This window comes from Coregonus lavaretus (assembly GCF_964263955.1).
Source record: "Coregonus lavaretus genome assembly, chromosome: 4".
NCBI classification, from domain to species: Eukaryota; Metazoa; Chordata; class Actinopteri; order Salmoniformes; family Salmonidae; genus Coregonus; species Coregonus lavaretus.
In genome coordinates this window covers 64,354,813-64,374,367 of record NC_139991.1, presented here as the reverse complement: position 1 = coordinate 64,374,367, position 19,555 = coordinate 64,354,813, and the positions used below count along the sequence as shown (strand labels likewise).

Genomic DNA, 19,555 nt, shown 5'->3' with positions numbered 1-19,555 from the left:
GGATGACATAGTACAGAGGATACAGGCAGCAACTTCAAACATGAACTTTCCCCACTGGGTGTACTCACACCCAAACACACACTCACACACACACACACACAAACACATGCACCCAATTAATGTATATATTTTCCCATTAAGATGTATTGATCTAGTAAATATGGTTTCATGTATGGTATAGTACATTAATTAACCTGGCACCATATTCTGAAAATAAATTCTAAATCCCATTTGACCTTAGACATAAGTGTATTTATGTTTATATGGATGCATATGTTATTGTAGATTTATGTTTCTATGGGTTAGGTCAGATCTCTGACAGCCATCCGTTAAAGTTGGTCAGTGTTTGGGTACTGGGGACTGGTTCTGAGGTTGAAAGGAAAGGTCCTGGGTCCTGCTTTCTGTTGGCTGTTAGCTGGGCTGGAGCTGTGCTGTTATCTGGGCTGTTATCTGGGCTGTTACCTGGGCTGTTAGCTGGGCTGTTATCTGGGCTGTTAGCTGGGCTGTTAGCTAGGCTGTTAGCTGGGCTGTTAGATGGGCTGTTAGCTGGGCTGTTAGCTAGGCTGTTAGCTGGGCTGTTAGCTGGGCTGTTAGCTGGGCTGTTAGCTGGGCTGTTAGCTAGGCTGTTAGATGGGCTGTTAGCTGGGCTGTTAGCTAGGCTGTTAGCTGGGCTGTTAGCTGGGCTGTTAGCTGGGCTGTTAGCTGAGCTGTTAGCTGGGCTGTTAGCTAGGCGGTGTGCATTACCTGCGGGTGTCACTATGATGAACGGGCTGCTTGAGATCGATGAAGTGTTTACAGCCCAATGGCGTTGTTGCATGTTACTAACCAGGTCCCGGACTGTTAGCCAGCCAGCCGAGCCAGTCCACCCGATACAACGGCTACACGTTCTGCCAGAACCCCTCTGAATAGCAGCACACTGTGGAGAGTGCAGGATGCTAAATGATATATTGGATGCAAACCGCCAGGAAAATCCGTTCGCTGTTAGCTGTGACCTCAGACAGCTGCTGGCGGTTGCCGTCGTTTCAGGACTCTTTAGGATGACTGGGAGTTAGGCTTTTCGGGACTTTCCAAGTTGCAAGTGGCCTGAACGGCATAAATGGCGGCAACAACGTTTGTCCTATTTATTGTTGTAGCTCGGTAGGAGATGCTTCGCTAACCTCTGTGCTTCATTTCAAGTCGACAGAATAATATATCGACATCATTCCGCAGCGGAATCTCAGACAGAACAAGTTCATCGCAAGGTGAGAAAGCCAAGATGTAGGTCAAATAAAAACACCCCCCAAACTCTAAACTCTTCATCTGAATAAATGATGTAGGTCGGAGGACATTGTGGAAAATGCAATGGAGGTGGTGGTGTGGATTAAGTGGGATAGTGAAGGCTGTGAATGTGTCCAAAATGGCACCCTATTCCCTATGAAGTGCACTACTTTTGACCAGGTTACATAGGGCTCTGGTCAAAAGTAGTGCACTACATAGGGTTGAGTCTTTCTCCTTGGCCTGCTTGTAGGAACCAGAAACAGAACCAGGCCTGTGCCAGACTGCCAGAACCTTTCATCCTATCCTCAAACACTACAGTGCAGAAAGAAAAATTGAGAAATAATAGAAAAATAATAACACCAGGAATAAATACACAATGAGTAACGATTACTTCGCTATATACACAGGGTACCAGTACCGAGTCAATGTGCGAGGTAATTGAGGTAGATATGTACATATAGGTAGGGATAAAGTGACTAGGCAAAAGGATAGATAATAAACAGTAACAGCAGAGTATGTGATGAGTCAAATGAGTTCATGCAAAAAGGGTTAATGCAGATAGTCCGGGTAGCTATTGGTTAACTATTTAACTAACTATTTAGAAGTCTTATGGCTTGGGGGTAAAAGCTGTTTAGGGTCCTGTTGGTTCCAGACTTGCTGCATCTGTACCTCTTGCCTTCCTCTGACACCGCCTGGTATAGAGGTCCTGGATGGCAGGGAGCTTGGCCCCAGTGATGTACTGAGCCATACGCATTACCCTCTGTAGCGCCTTGTGGACGGATGCCATACCAAGCTGTGATGCAGTCAGTCAAGATACTCTTAATAGTACAGCTGTAGAACTAAGCTGTAGTATTGAGTAGATCTCTCTCTCTCTCAGCATCCCCGATTCTCTCTCTCTTTCTCTCTCTCAGCTTCCCCTTTTTCTCTCTCCTGCTCTCACTCACTCACTCACTCACTCTCTTTCTCTCTCTCTCGCTCTCTTTCTCTGTCTCTCTGTCTCTCTCTCTGTCTATATCTATCTATCTATCTATCTATCTATCTATCTATCTATCTATCTATCTATCTATCTATCTATCTATCTATCTATCTATCTATCTATCTATCTATCTATCTATCTATCTATCTATCTATCTATCTATCTATCTATCTATCTATCTATCTATCTACTCTCTCAGTCCCAACGAGTTGTTGATATAACTGTCCATCTTTCTCTCTCTCCCCATGAAAATGTTCCATCCTGTGAAATCTGGGGAGATTAGCTTATTAGGATTAACATTTTCTTTAATCAATACTGTTTGGGTTATTATGAATAAAGGCCACCCCTGTGTACAGTGTATTAGGGCTTGTGATTAAGTTGATTAAGCCAGATTCATTGAGTAGATCCTATAATGCCTAACTCAAATTGACCTGACCTCAGCAGTCTGACTTTATATAACAGAGTATTCAGACCTATTCCCAATGTACTGTAGCTCACTACCTTTGACCAGGACCCATAGGGAATAGGGTGCCATTTGGGACACAGCCTCAGAATCACAGCTCTGTGGTCCAAGCATGCTGACTCACACTCCGAGGAGGGAGCCTCCAGAGAAAAGACCACAGCCCTTCCAAACCATGACTCAGATCACATCAAAAAGGGGTCCTGGGAGAGCGTGTGTTAACCGTACAGTCCCCTATAACTATAATATAACTCTAACTTTTCCTTATTTTTTCAGAGTTTTCCTTATTTTATTGTATAGGCTACATTTGTGGACATCCGTCATCAAACACACTCACACATTTGTGAAATATAGACAGTAGCCTATAGCAGTCTAGAGGGAGGAAGTTGTCAACGTTTATTTTGCATTTTATATAATTTACAGTAGTGTCAGGCATGCCCAAATTTGCATACACAACACATACTTTGTGAATTTGTGTGATTCTTAGAATTCTATTGAGTTATACAGAAAGAGTGTCTTGCAATTAATTTGTATCTATTAAAATGTATTTTACTCTGTTTTATAGTTATGGTTACCCAGAAAAGCAACAATATCACAGTTCCTTGTTTTTGTAGTCATTTCATTTCATTCAAAATAAACGCCTTACTCTTCACTGATCCCCCAAAAGGCCAGTGACAGTATCCTGTATAACCTCATTGAGACTGACACCATTCATATTGTCGTAATCCACCTGGGCCTGTCTCCCAGATCAAAAGTATCTCCGTGGTGAAAGATCGGTTCAGCTGTAGTAGGATTCCTCATTCCTGCTCTCTATACACACGTTGAAGAGAGAGAATACCCAGAAAGAGAGAGAGTCGGAACGTGAAAGAAAAAGAAAGACAAAAAAAGAAGACAAAAAAAGATGGGTTCTACAAAAGGGAAGTGACAGAATCCTTTCCCTTAGCCTCGGCCTCCTCTTGTGTAGCTAGGCCCTTGCAGCTCTGGGTAGTACTCTAATTAGACTAGTATTCAGGGGTGGCATTAGTTCCCAAACTTTTTAATGGGGCGGAAAGCGGAGCTCCTTATAGAGAGAGGGGATAAGTGTAGCCAGTGTTCCACACACTGAATAGCAGATGAAGGGATTCTACGCCTCCCTGGGAGGTATTCGCTCCTTTTTACTCCTCTTTTCTCCCTTTCTCTCTTCTCTCTCCCTCTCTATTTTTCAGCTTTTTCTAATTTCTCTATTTGCCTCCCCCTCCTCTCCTCTCCTCTCTCTTTTCCCTGTGTATTTTAGATTTTACACACACTCACACACGCACGCACGCATGCACACGCACACACACACAATGCTTTTTCTTCACTCCAATTAAAAAAACACAACGCAACAGAAAATGCCAGAGTACACATCTCTACATGTTTCTCTTATTAGACTCATTATAACAAGAATTGCGCTGCACTGAGAAGAGACAACGTACCTTCAGACTATGTTCCATTCCATTTCAAACTAAGTAACAACTTACCAGTATTTACCTAACTCGGGGAGGTTTAGATTCTGGTTGTTGGAATGACCCTATATGAAGGATTTGAATTTAGTGTATTACTAATCTATGGACACATTTACAGTTTAGTCATTTAGCAGACGCTCTTATCCAGAGCGACTTACAGTTAGTAAGTGCATACATATTCATACTGGCCCCCCGTGGGAATCGAACCCACAACCCTAACGTTGCAAGCACCATGCTCTACCAACTGAGCTACACGGGGCCTATGACACCTGTATGAATGTGACAGAAGTGTATATCTGTGGAGGAAAGTTTATTGACTATTGCAGTAGGGACTGCTGAGGCTTTGTGCTTTATAATATATGGGAGAGAGAGTTAGAGAGAGTACCATGGAAATTAGTAGAATGGAAAGTAAAAGAAACCATTGATTCAAACAATGTCCATAAAATAAGATAATTTTTGCCGCTCAAGTGTCAGACCACAGTCCAACCAAGAACGTTCTCTTAAAATATATCATTAATGAATGATTGATTAACTCTACGAGGAGGGTGGAGGGAAGGAAACAGGCTTCCACACTGATTCCAATTATTTACATTATTTACATGTATCTATGTAAAGCATTCATCACACACCCGTGAGAACTAAACAAACAGGTAATAGTTATACACTGCAGAGCACTAGTAAAAGTTGACAAGGTATTTTACAATGCATCTAATATAGATTATGTCAGATGGAACTATGGATCGAAAATACACTTTGATGTCATATTTATTGAATAATACGTATGATAAAATATTATATAAAAGTCATAAAACTTTGGTAAACAGATTTAATGGGTGTATGTCATGTCTATTAATTATTTATGGATGTGATATGAATTCTTTATAGATTATGTAAATAGTTTCTTTAGTTTTGGTGTACATTATAGCAAATGTATAGTCATGAAAATGACATTGTAGGTTTATGTCTCAATAAAACAAAGTTATATAATTTACGGTTGTGTCAGGCATGCCCAAATTTGCATACACAACACATTCTTTGTGAATTTGTGTGATTTATAGAATTCTATTGAGATATACAGAAAGTGTGTCTTGCAATGAATTTATATCTATTCAAATGTATTTTACTCTGTTTTATAGTTATGGTTACCTAGAAAAGCAACAATATCACAGTTCCTTGTTTTTGTAGTCATTTCATTTCATTCTAAATAAACGCCTTACTCTTCACTGATCCCCCAAAAGGCCAGTGACAGTATCCTGTATAGCCTCATTGAGACTGACACCATTCTTATTGTCATAATCCACCTGGGCCTATCTCTCAGATCAAAAGTATCCTTCATATAGGGTCACTCCAACGACCGGAATCCAAACCTCCCTCAGTTAGGTAAACAAATACGTAAATACCGGTAAGTTAGTAGCCTATATAAGCCAAGATTATGGAGCAACACATGTAATGTAAAAGACAAACTTTTCAAAACTTTTCAGTACAGGTTGATACAGGTCGTGGTCCTGTATGGCTGGGTTGTGGGTTCGATTCCCAGGGCCACCCATTCGTAAAATGTATGCACACATGACTAAGTTGCTTTGGATAAAAGTGTCTGCTAAATGGCATATATTATACTATATTTTCTATCCATACACACAAGGATGAATTTGGAAATATAATCCTAAACATTAAACTGAAAGATCATGAGCTAAGCACACCCATTGACAATACAAAAAAAACATAACATTGCTTTTTCTCAGTCCTGTTGAATTCAAAGTTCTTGAGACAGTGGGGTCTGTGATGGTGGTGGTGGTGCAAAGAGACTGTCTGAGGATCTGAGGGTATGCCCCTAGGCCCTAAATGTTCCATATAGCTAGCTCCACCACCCATTCTAGTATTGTGTACCACTCTTCCCAACTGAAAGATATAGGTTGACTTCTCACGCAATAGCAAGACCAGAGTACTGTGTGGATTCACCCCCCATGCAGCCCACTGAGCTCCAGCACAAAACTTTGTCCCACACTGAGTCAGTAAGGTGGATTTCATTTTAGATAGTTTTACTTTTGTCTAGCTGGCTAGGCCTACTGGTTGTTCATCAATAATTTGTCTTTGTAAACATCATTGTTGTATTTTCAGCTGCACAGCATAAATCCATAATTCCTAACTTTTGTTTTCAAAGCACTGGCTAAATGGGAGGTTTAGGCAACCTACTTTACAGCAAAAAAATGTTTTAATGAAGTGTGACTAAAATAACATTTTTGAATAAATGCCATTGTTCCTGAATTCGTTTGGATTTAGGGTTAGCAACAACTCTCGAAATAGGCTATCATTTTGCTCATTCTCTAGTCTAGTGTTAGGAATAACACACGTTGGCCTATCGGCCCCTTCAGGTTGCTTTGTGAGCTGAGTGCTTTGGTTTTAGCCCCGTTCCTCGTGACCTGTGTGACCCGCCAAGGATAAACTGCTAACTGCGGAGCTTCAGTCACGCTCTCAAGGAGACTGATGCCCACATGATCCTTGAAATTTGCTAAAAAGCGCGTGTTAACCACACAGTCACCTATAACTATAATATAACTATAACTTTTCCTTATCTTTTTGGACTTTTCCTTATTTTATTGTATAGGCTACATTTGTGGACATCCGTCATCGAACACATTCACACATTTCTGAAATATAGATAGTAGCCTATAGCAGTCTATAATTCAATAGCCTTTGGGTTAAAGATTCAAACTCGATACTTGAAGTTGAACCATCTTTTTGGATTTCTTTATCGATGTGGTACTATTTCATAATATTGTATTTATTTATTTTATTAGTACATTTGCAAATTCAACTGGCCAAATTAATTCATATGAAGTCCCTTTAGTCCTAGTGATCAGTTATCAAGTTAGCCTACTTTTATTTTGGTTAACATCTCCAGTAGGCTACAGCTTATCCAATCAACATCCAATAGAAATTGGGGTGAGAATATAATGGGTCAAAGGTTACACATTTTCTAAGTGAATATAGGCCTAGGGCCTGTTAGACTAAACTTTAAAGAAAGGGTCAAATACATAAGAAAGCCAACAAGGGATTATCGAAACATGGCTATTAATAACAATTTTGTGATCTGATATGCCGTGTTGCCATGTAGGTGTAGGCTAATAACAAAACGGAACAACCAGGCTATAGACATATAAGTCAAACCTAACCAAGCGCTCAAGCTGCCCTCCCATATCAATAGCAGAAAGAAAGAAAGATATGAAGATCATGCAGACCTTCGGTATGAAGACATTTAACTGTTGTTAACACGTTATTAACGTCAGCTTAGCAAGTTATTCAAGTTAGGCTTGGTATCTATAAAGCACTTTGTGACAACTGTAAAAAGGGATTTATAAAATAAATTAATGCTTTTTCTGTTTTTAAAAATAAAAAAAGGAGAACGTGTGAATCAACTTGCACATGTATTTATTCAAATCACTTTGACCGATAAAGGAGAAAGTAGGCTAGTGTGTTCCCATGCACATGCAGACTATCAAATTATTTATGGCATGGTGGTATATGTACGCCTAACGATTCTATGGTATTCTGAAGGGAACTTGTTTGTGTTCGTTGTAAAAATTAATTTGATCTTATTTTGTATTTGTGGGTAGGCTGTACTTACCCTTTCGTGGGCAGACTGCTCATCTATATTAGGTTTGCTGGAAAGATAAATAGCCTATTGCATGACACACAACTTTTGAAAATGGTTTAATTTGGTTAGATAGATTGACATTGGAACACTCATGGAGATCATAATAAATTACGTATTCTAATTCCTAATTCTATGGGAACACTGCAGAAGCTAGGCCTAAAAAGACCAATAGAATGCCAGTCGCAAAAAAATACATTTTAGGAAATAATGTAGTCTATAGTCCAACGGATTCAATATGAATAAATAAGTATCCATTCATTTATTAATTTTATTGGCTTGTGTCCAATGCAGCTTTTTGAATGTTGTACTTGTTAGACTGGTGAATTGATTTGCTGAAAATGTGTCCAATATTCTGCAGTGTCATTGCGTGAAGACTCTTTTCTCAGACGTTTCCCTTTCTATTATATTCTATTCTAGGAACTACTTTCGTTCAGTCACACTCTTAGCCAAACCATTTTAGTCTCACTTCATTACAATCCAACGATGGTCAAGAGTACGCTGGTTAGGCCGTATCGCTCTCATTTTCAGAACTTGTAGGCCTACCAAACAAATGATTTTAATCATACAATCCTGTTTCTCCAATTATAAAAGGTCCAACAAAAAGTGACATATTTTCTGAAATACAATAAACATATATTTGTGCATTTGAGTAGCCCATATTTATAAAAGTAAACATAAACATACACTGATTAAAGGCTACTAATACAGATTATATTATGAGGGCAGTTCATGTAGCAATACGCCTTATATTTTATTGAGATTTGTAAGAAAGACAACATATTTTTTCTGTGCATAGGCCTATAGTATGTGTATGTGTGTGTGTGTGTGTTTGTGTGTGTGTGTGTGTGTGTGTGTATGTGTGTGTGTGTGTGTGTGTGTGTGTGTGTGTGTGTGTGTGTGTGTTGAAAACCTTCAACATTTACAAGATTATTAGGCTATTTCAAACAAGATCAATTGTTAACAACATCGTAGGATTATGCACGTGGCCCACGCGTTGAAAAGATTCACATTGCAATGTAATAAACTCATTGTTGTTGTACATATTAACAGACCTGCATATATTAGTAATTTGCAGGCCTATATGGTAAATTTCCTAGATTTCAGCACTCCGAGTTTGTATGGCATTACATATCCATATTTGCCTGTAATAAAAAGCCAATTGACTCCATTTATATCATCTCTCAATCTGTCAGCTACGGGTGGCTCCCTGCATACATGTATTGCCTGTGAAATGCTAATAGTCGTCTTTAGTCATGTCTCGCTCCTGCTTTACCCTTTTTTACGAGTTATTTTTATCATTTAGCACGAACATATATGTGACCTCAGTCTCCAATAAGCAGGTTGCGACCCGGAGTGGTGTGAGTGTAGGGCCATGGCACAGCCAGGGACGCTCTCTGGCGCTCTGCTCTGGCTGCCTGGCTTGCGTGTTACATCATCACGCATGCTGCTGTCCTCCGGTGGCCTAGTGAACTGTTTCTGAGCAGCGCACGGTGCTGAGTGGATCTAGCTATTACTACACGCATTTCCTCTGCATCTTGGAAGCACGCAGTGGCGCCATTGACACGCGGCCGGGCGACAGGGGATGCGCATTTGTAGTCATGGATGGATAACACACGCCAAACAGTGGTCCTTCCCTCGGAGAGAGAGAGGAGGTCTTTCTCTTGGCTTGTGGCCGCCCATCACGCCACAGCCTTGATGTTGTGAGGATGAGGCCTTCTGAAAAACAACTTTCCAGCCTTTCCTTACAAACACCTGTTTTGAATATTGAATGGCATATTTAGTAAAGAGATGCAGGTCTATTGTTTTAGCATCATCCAAAATAAGACCATATAGCCAAAGCCTATACATAGCATGATCCTATTATTATCCATAGGCTCATCATTGTGGACAGTGGCGGATAGATCTAATGCTATGGCTTCTATTAATGAGATGTGGGCTATAAACCTACTAATACATAATGATGCATAATTGCATGTGGTCCTCTGTAGCTCAATTGGTAGAGCATGGCGCTTGTAACGCCAGGGTAGTGGGTTCGATCCCCGGGACCACCCATACGTAAAAATGTATGCACACATGACTGTTAGTCGGTTTGGATAAAAGCGTCTGCTAAATGGCATATTATGAAAATTACGTTGTGCCCCTGAGGCGCGTTTTAATATATAGGCTAGTCTTTTTTTATTCACATATCCATATGTTTCCTAATGCGCATCAAATCGTCTTACTTTCCTATAAAAACCCTCGCCACGGCGCATGTCTGTAGCCTACTGCTCTGGGCTATGGATGTTAAGGAGTATAGCCTCGCTGACCAATACATCTCTCTCTCTCTCGTGACAACTGTGACAAGTATGAGGAGATAATGAATTGGTCGAGGAGCAGTGTTTTCTCAAGAGCCCGAGCCAGCTGCCTCGGATCACCCGCGTGATAATCACCGTCCGTCCTGAAGGTAGCAAAATACAGTCTCTGTCACCACAGTGACACCGGCCTGTCCACCACGCGTAATTACAAGGATAAATGTGGGAGATGGCAAATGGACCTGTAGGTCGAAGGTTCATCATCTAGCCCGTGCATGGAGCATGGAATTACATTCTGACACAGCTAGGCCACACACACACGAGGCATAAATTGTGGCTGTTTTTGTGTGTAAAGATACATGTTGAAAAGCTTGAACAAAATATTGATTCAGAATGTTAATGGTATAGAGTTGTAGGCCTACATGTTCTAAAAGTCATACACACACACACTCACGCATGCCCGCACACACGCACGCACGCAAAGTTTTTTAAAGGCCTATGGGGAGACTATATGAAGTTTATCTTGTACCCCTTGGCCTGTTGAAAGTAATGGTGCTAGTTTTGGTAATTTAACACTGAAGGGGAATTATTATTTATATAATAATAATGTTACAACACCTGATTCTCTCTCTTTCAGTAGTCATTTGTGCTGAACCACCAGTAAAATATGGAACATATGTAAAAGAAGAATACACTCTGTTGTTGGTCTGTAGGCTATATGTGAACAAAATAAAAATGTCCATGAGTCATTGTAACAGCAATTTAGATGCATTATTATTATTATTATTTTTATTATTATTTTATTTTTTAATAAACAGCAGCTGCCGACTAGTAGTTGTAGTATTAGTAGTTTATTATTATAAGGGCAGTAGCCATATTGATAGTATTATTATGTGCCCACTCAAAAGGTAATAGCCGACATTGTCTATTACTTTTTGGAAATATGTTTCTTAACAAAAACGAAAATGATAGGTCTTTCAAAAACATTAAACAACACTATAGGCTACTTCATGCACGTGGTCTAGTGTGGGCCTACATTAGGCTCATTTCTAGACCGAGACTATTACTTACTTAATAAGTTACTTTCCAGGCAAACGTGTTTTTTTGTATAACAATATTTATTCTTGTTGAAAAACAAATCGTGTAAAAAAATTATACAATACTTGCCAAAGAATGTACAATGTTTTATTACTGAAATAAGCACACACTGCATATAAATGAATTACTTTCATCTTTGTGTCTTTTCAATACACTGCAATCAAAACAGTAAAAATGTTTCAATTTGCCAAACTAAAAAAACATTGGTGTGTTTGACACAATATACATTGTTTTAGACGTGATCATTTACAAGCTGTTTCATTGAATCGATCCTGAGACGCCATAGACAGTGACTTAAACGAATCACTTCATAAACAACGAAAAAGTTCGTGGAGAGAAAATTAGATTGACACTAAAATGTTATTAACATAAATATAATATATTTTTACAGCATGAATAGGCACGAATAGGCCCTAGTGTTAATATCCATCATTCAGCTGCGTGTTAACCCCCCCCCCCCCCCCCAAAAAAAAAAAACATACGAAAATAATCCTACCTTCAAAGAGGGGCGTTTTTGTTCATGTTTCTTGAAAACTTTGAAGTTAGTTTATAGAAATTAACAGCCACTAGTACCGTTCACTATTCTGTTGGGAAAGTTCTCGACCGTGTGTAAAACAGTTCCTGGGTGCACGCTCTGCGACTGGTTGGGCGACTGTGGCGCGAGGGAGGACGATAACATTGGAACAAGAGGAGAAGTCCGCGAGGCACAGTGAGAATGCGCAGGGCTCAGCGACCCCCCAATGATACTCTCAATGGAGAAGGGAGAGCGCTGGACAGGCGAGCTGGACTTGACTGCAGTCTGTATGGGTGAAGCCAAGCTGGGGCTGAGCTGGGGATAGAATCTGCTCCTGGCCAAGTCAGTGGAGGTGGGCATTAAGGACGGTGCTGGAATAATGGTCCCCGTGTGTGAATGCCTGGAATGTTGCTGCTGCTGAAACGCGAAAAGCGCAGAGTGTGTGTGGTAGGACTGCAGCTGGATACCGTAGCCGCAGCCGTAAGGTCCATAACCGTACGCAGCGGCGGGGATAAAACTGTTGTGCTCCCGCAGAAAGTCCTGCTGCTGCTGCCGTTTAAAGCGTTTCCGTCGTCTCAGAAAGCTGCCGTTATCGAACATATCTGCGGACTCCGGGTCTAGGGTCCAGTAGTTTCCCTTCCCGGGGTTCCCCGGTTCCCTCGGTATCTTGACGAAACAGTCGTTCAGGGACAAGTTGTGTCGGATCGAGTTCTGCCACGCGGGGAACTTTTCCCGGTAGTACGGGAAACGGTTGCTGATGAAATCGCAAATTTCGCTGAGGGTGAGCCGCTTCTTGGGGCTCTGAAGAATGGACATGGTGATTAAGGCGATGTACGAGTAAGGGGGCTTCACCAGGGTGTTCTTACTGGCTGGTTTGTAAGGATCCCGGGAAGAGGAGCTGTCCAGGCATGGCGGGGAGCCAGACAGCAGGTCATCGTGCATCTGCGCCACCTCGTCTACGTAAGAGCGCGTTTGGCTGTCCCCATCCTCCCCCTCGCCGACCACGTCGATGTCGGTCTCTTCCGAAAGGATGGAGGCATCCGACATCTCGGAGCTCAGAGTCATGGCTCCCGGCTGGCTGTGCAGAGGCTGCACTGTGCTGTGCGCTCCCAGAAGCTACAGCAGATAGGAAGAGGAGATGCTGCCCGTGCTACTCTGCCCTCTTCCTAGACAACTCATATGATGGAATTAGAGGAGCACGCCGGCGGTAATAGATGTCCCTTTTTCCAGCCACTTCCATATGTTTTAGGGCTTTTTTCGTTGTTCAATATTGCACCATCCGGTTGCTAGTCTGTGGAAAGACCTGAAAAAGGCCAAACCTGAATCCTAAAGAGGGCGGATCTTCCCTCGCTCTTTATACCAGAGCTCTGATCACATGGCGAAGGAACGTCACCATGGCAAATTAAGAGATGAATTTTTTTTGCAACAATTGTGTAACTGGACGATTTAAAAAAGTTTGGTTCTCTTTTTGGTGGTCATCTTGGTATACAAATATAGTTAATCTAAAGCTTTCATTTCAGCTAAATGTTTGGCTCAAAAATAGGCCTATATCGCTACAAATAGAAGAACAAAGCCCATGCTGGTAAGACTATCCCTTATAGATCATCATCTATTGTGATAAAAAGCTGTAACATGATAGTGGAATGTTATGCTTTAAATAGCCTAAGTATTTATAAAGTTATGGATTTTAAGAAACAATGTAATAGTTCAGATAATTCATGATTTATACATCAAACTAAATTATGTGCGTTTTTAAAATAAATGCTTACAGTCGGAGTTTCATGACCCACTCTCCACGCTTCATAGTTTGCGTGATCCGGTAGTTATCTAGATTATCCGCGAGCCATTTGTAATGGAAAAGAGTCAGCTGTTAACTCGCATCAGTCACGGGTCAAGCAGAACTGCGAGCAGCTCGAGAAATAAGGGCCTCTGCCGTGCACTGACTTTTTAGCTCTGATTGAGGGTTTTCTAAATAAGGGGGGAAAACATCAAATAAATCTGCTGTTTTGATGAGTTGATATGATTTTTGATAAGGTCGTGATGTTTACGCATATGGTACAAAATTATTTATTGGGTTATCTCGATCCTGTTATCTAGTGTACTATATTATAATTGTATCCGTGTAACAGTGTAGGCTAAAACATCCTTGCGTGATACGGCTCCGCAAAAGAGTGTGTAGACATTTCTGAATGTAGGTCTACACGTGTGTAATTGCTTAATACACAGCAACCTTTCCTATTCCTTATTCATATAAGCCTACTTTGAAACTACACCAACATAGGCCTATATGATGCTTTTTAATTAAGTAAGTAATTTGAAATATATAGAGAGTATGAAATGTAGGCCTATAACTATATTGTAAAACGGAACATTTCATGATCTGAAATGATGTTTCAAAACTACTTCCCGGTTGTGATTTTCCATTTAATCGCCTTTGCACGAGAAGTAGGCAGGAGAAGCTACACCTTATGATTTATAACATTTTCCTTCTCACCAATCTAATTTAAATTAAAGGCTATGGTTCTATATTTCATTCTACAAAACCCATTTTAACAACTCGGAGACAGTTACTTTCATGAAGTTGAATAATCTTTAGTTGAGTGAACTTGGTTCAAAATGTGACACTTACAATTTAAACTGGGACTCGCTTTGTTAGTGCACTAAAATCAAACATTATGGATGTCAGTCAAGTATAGGCTAACTCATGCATATTTTCCACAAAACTAGATGTAAGACATCTCTTGACCTCAGCGTGGAGTGAGTGACACATTATCATATCTAATCTCTCATATACCAATGTTGGGTGCATGAAACAAAAAAATCGGTAGGAAATAAAACTTTTATTGACATAAAATACGTTTTAAAAGCGCTGAAAACCTATCAAACCACCATTCGTTGATAAAGAACGTGACTTTTTGCAACAATAAAGTAGGCCTGTAGGTAAAAGTATATTTGAATCCAAATAGAATATTAATTACTGTTGTTATCACAATGTCTCCTTCTATGTCCCCCACTAGGTTGTGTTAGTAAGTTCAGAAAACCTATAGACTACAAAAGTAGCCTAGACTACAACAAAAGAGCCTATATAGGACGATTAAATCCATCTGTTGTATTGTAAAGATGAGGATAAATGGGTTTAGGTCATCTTTATGTCAATAAGAAATGATCTGGCGCTTGTTGATGACCATATAATAGCTAACCATGGTTGATTCAGAGTTGTATGATGACTTTTGTTTATTTTACTCTGGCCTATCAACAACTCTGTAGCGTTTAAATTGGACCTTGCAGCACCATCTAGCGGATAAATAGTCCACACTCTCTCAACACGATGTCCACTTTGACAACTTCAGCTTTCAAAAGTTTGACAATGACAGCACTTTTGTTTTCCGTTTCGTTCTTCTGAATTTAATTTGCATACTATTTATATTACAGTAACAGTTTATCAGGTACATGCAAGCCCTTTCACTCTCACAAATTAACCAATTGGCTGACAATTGCCTCAGGTCTACACCACGCCAACGGACCATTAGAACTAGAACTCTCTCAAATATACATCTCTCTCAGACAGGTCTTAATAGTATTTTTTAATGACTATCGAACTAATGGTCTTTTGATTTAACTCTTCAAAAGGTAGTAAAAGAGTAAGGTAAGCCTAAGTGAATTGAATAATACATATTTTATTTATGTAAGAAAACTAGGCTATTAAAGAATCTCAGGTGATGCCGACCGTGCATGGCAAATTAATTGATATTTTTTGGAAACAAAGCCTTGTTTAATTTAATTCGTTAATAGGCCTATGCCTTTTTTAAATGATTGTTTTAGACGTGCAATAACCTAGTCTTGGAGAGGGCTACGGATAGACCCGGAGACCAAATGACCAGTCACTTTGAGATTAAATGACCAGTCACGTAAAGCGAATAATAATTAAACATTGATTCAATACATTTGATAGACTGGGTCCTGATAAGTGACACTTAAAAGTTAATGAATTATTTTTGTGCTTGACACTGACGCTCTCTGAAGATGTATCAAATGGGTTTTGCTGTATAGGGGCGGCAGGTTAAGAGCGTTGTGCCAGTAACCGAAAGGTCGCTGGTTCTAATCCCCAATCCGACTAGGTGAAAAATCTGTCTGTGCCCTTGAGCAAGGCACTTAACCCTAATTGTTCATGTAAGTCGCTCTGGATAAGAGCGTCTGCTAAATGACGTAAATGTATAGACTTACGGACTGAGGGAAAAACATTTAGCCTGTTTGCATCATGCATTTTATAAATCCTCATTCGAAATTATTTATTTGAGTTAGTTAGTAGTATAGGCATGTTTTGTAGTATAGGCATGTAATTCGTGAGCTGACGCTGGAGTCCGTCTTTAAAGCAGGGTTCGCATGTGTGGTAAACCACTTCTAAAGTGTTTATAAATTCCCCTCTGCGATCGGAGGGTGTTTCTGTGCCACGGGGTACGAAGAAAGCACTTACTGCTGAACGTAATCCCTGCCTCTCGCGCTGACAAATCCTATACATGTCACCAAAACAGTCAGTCTCTCTCCGGGGACTTGGTAGCATGTGATTAATATGTATCACATGCATAAAAGGCAAGACAATACCTGTGCAAATATTGTGCGTGCGTGCCGGTACATGTGCGTGATCAGGCCTAATGTGTAATGTTTCGTGTGTGTGTGTTTGAGAGAGCGAGAGTGAGAGAGTGAGAGAGAGAGAGAGAGAGAGAGAGAGAGAGAGTGAGAGAGAGAGAGAGAGAGAGAGAGAGAGAGAGAGAGAGAGAGAGAGAGAGAGAGTGTGTAGGGGAGAGTGAGACAAGTAAGGTAAGTTGAGAAATTTTTTAACACTTCAGCATCACACTGTCAAGGGAAATATAGTATTATTTCTAACAAAGATATCTACAGTGCCTTCAGAAAGTATTCACACCACTTGACTTTTTCCACATTTTGTGAGATTTGGTGTCACTGGCCTGCACACAATACCCCATAATGTCAAAGTGGAATTTATTAAAAATGAAAAGCTGAACTGTCTTGAGTGAATAAGTATCCAACCCCTTTGTTATGGCAAGCCTAGATACGTTCAGCAGTAAAAATGTGCTTAACAATTCACATAATAAGTTGTGTGCAATAACCTCATCTCTGTACCCCACACATGCAATTATCTGTAAGGTCCCTCAGTTGAGCAGTGAATTCAACCACAAAGAGCAGGGAGGTACATTGGTAGATGGGTGAAGAAAAAAAAAAGAAGAAAAAAAAGCAGACATTTAATATCTGTTTGAGCATGGTGAAGTCATTAATTACACTTTGGATGGTGTATCAATACACCCAGTCACTACAAAGATACAGATACTCTGCTCCCGGAGAGGAAGGAAACCGCTCAGAGATTTCACCATGAGGTCAATGGTGACTTTAAAACAGTTACAGAGTTTAATGGCTGTGACAGGAGAAAACTGATTATCAACAACATTGTAGTAACTCGACAATACTAACATAAATGACAGAGTGACAAGAAAGAAGCCTTTACACAATAAAAAATATTCCAAAACATGCATCCTGTTTGCAATAAGGCACTAAAGTAAAACTGCAAAAAATGTGGCAAAGAAACTAACTTTATGTCCTGAATACAAAGCGTTATGTTTGGGGCAAATACAATACAATACATCACTGAGTACCACTCTTCATATTTTCAAGCATGGTGGTGGCTGCATCATGTTATGGGTATGCTTGTCATCGGCAAGGACTCGGGAGTTCTTTAGGATAAAAATAAACGTAATAGAGCTAAGGACAGGCCAAATCCTAGAGGAAAACCTTGTTTAGTCTGCTTTCCAACAGACACTGGGAGAGGAAATAAACTTTCAGCAGGACAATATCCTAAAACACAAGGCCAAATATACACTGGAGTTGCTTACCAAGATGACATTGAATGTTCCTGAGTGGCCTAGTTACAGTTTTGACTTAAATCGGCTTGAAAATCTATGGCAAGACTTGAAATGGCTTTCTAGTAATGACCAACAACCAACTTGACAGAGCTTGAAGAATTTAAAAAAGAATAATGTGCAAATATTGTACAATCCAGGTGTGCAAAGCGCTTACAGACTTAACCAGAAAGAGGGGTGTGAATACTTATGTAAATGAATATATTTCTGTATTTCATTTTCAATAAATGTGCTAAAATTTCTAAAACCATGTTTTCACTTTGTCATTATGGGGTATTGTGTGTAGTTGGGTGAGACAAAATCTATTTAATCAATTTTGAATTCAGTCTGTAACACAACAAAATGTGGAATAAGTCAAACGGGTACGAATACTTTCTAAAGGAACTGTACATATATTTTAGGATATTGTGTATCCCTGAAAATAGCTTGTCTAAAAATGTTCTCTTGGCACAACCTACCCCAGGTATGGGGTAAGTCGAGCCGCGGGACGGGGTAAATTAAGCCACCTACACATTTCTGTACTGAAATAAATATTACCACTACCTTTTTAAAACCATGTTTAACTTTATTTCCCAAACACAATTCAACACAATCATAATCCCTGTTTGGTCTTTTAAGCATTTTAAGCATCATTTAACACAGGCTTCACCTAACAAACAATTTGTGCTTTTTTAAAACACTTTTAACATAGCCCAAGCCATGTTGTTACCTCATATCCCAGCGACAATGCCTTGCATTATGCCTGGGAAGAAAACACTTTAATTAGCTAAATTTGCCATTGGCTCAACTTATCCCAAGGCAAACATTTTGCCTATATTAGCCCACACAGCTACAGTACAAGGATGCACTTTCATGCTAGGTTTAGGACCTCATAGTGAAGCTTATAGAGACAACCAAATTATGTATAGAACAACCTTAAAATGATCTACTTTGATTTAGATACAAGCATCATAAAACCTCTAACACAATAAATTCATTTGACTTGTTTGACTTTTCTTCATTTACATTTACATTTACATTTACATTTACGTCATTTAGCAGACGCTCTTATCCAGAGCGACTTACAAATTGGTGCATTCACCTTATAGCCAGTGGGATAACCACTTTACAATTTGTTTATTTATTATATTGTTTATTTATTTTAATTTTTTAAAATTTCTTCCTTCACAGACTCCATGAAATTATGACCTCTTCCTAAATATTTGGTCAAATGATTAATTTTGTGTATGGTTTCTTTGAAACAAGGGGGATCAACTTGCCCCTTGACTCAACTTACCCCACTCTCCCCTACACAATGCACCATTTGCACCATATTTGTATTTATTTTTTATTTATTTTTTAAAACGACATTGTTGGTTAAGGGCTTGTAAGTAAGCATTTCACTGCAAGGTCTACACCTGTTGTATTCAGCGCATGTTGCAAATACAATTTGATTTGATTTGATTTACATCAGGCAATATTTTATATTGTCTTTGAGCTACTGTATTGTTTCGTGAATAGCCTCAGTCATAAATAGGCAACTTAACAAATACTTGTGAAAATACTTAAGATTGTGTCTATTGGGACAAAATGAACATTGCAAATTTTGATCTGGTAATGTAGTGGCGATTAAGAAACACTATAGGCAAAGGTTGAGAGCTACATTTTTGTGTTCTCATTACCATGGGAGTTTTGTACTGTACTGGACTTTTTTTTTTTACTTTGAAAATTCCATGAACAGGTATATTAGTTGCCAGTGTGTAAACATATAGGCCTACTGTAATTGCATTGTAACAGGCTTTAGATATGGGATCCATGTTTTAGGCTGAATTAAAAATATAATTTCATTCCACGTGTAGGCTAGGCTTGGTCTGGCCTATGGTGGCACTTTCCACTTTGTTCTCAGCCACA

At 39.7% G+C, this 19,555-nt stretch overlaps 1 protein-coding gene across 1 annotated transcript; it reads right to left on the bottom strand.

Moving 5' to 3' along the window:
- Nucleotides 1–11,777: 11,777 nt before the first annotated feature.
- On the bottom strand, nucleotides 11,778–12,800 carry LOC311128167 (forkhead box protein D1-like; the record flags this gene model as incomplete). The annotated part of the gene is made up of 1 exon (XM_084160153.1): nucleotides 11,778–12,800. One exon carries the CDS (start codon nucleotides 12,798–12,800, stop codon nucleotides 11,778–11,780), a length of 1,023 nt encoding a protein of 340 aa, XP_084016279.1.
- Between the last annotated feature and the right edge of the window lie 6,755 nt (nucleotides 12,801–19,555).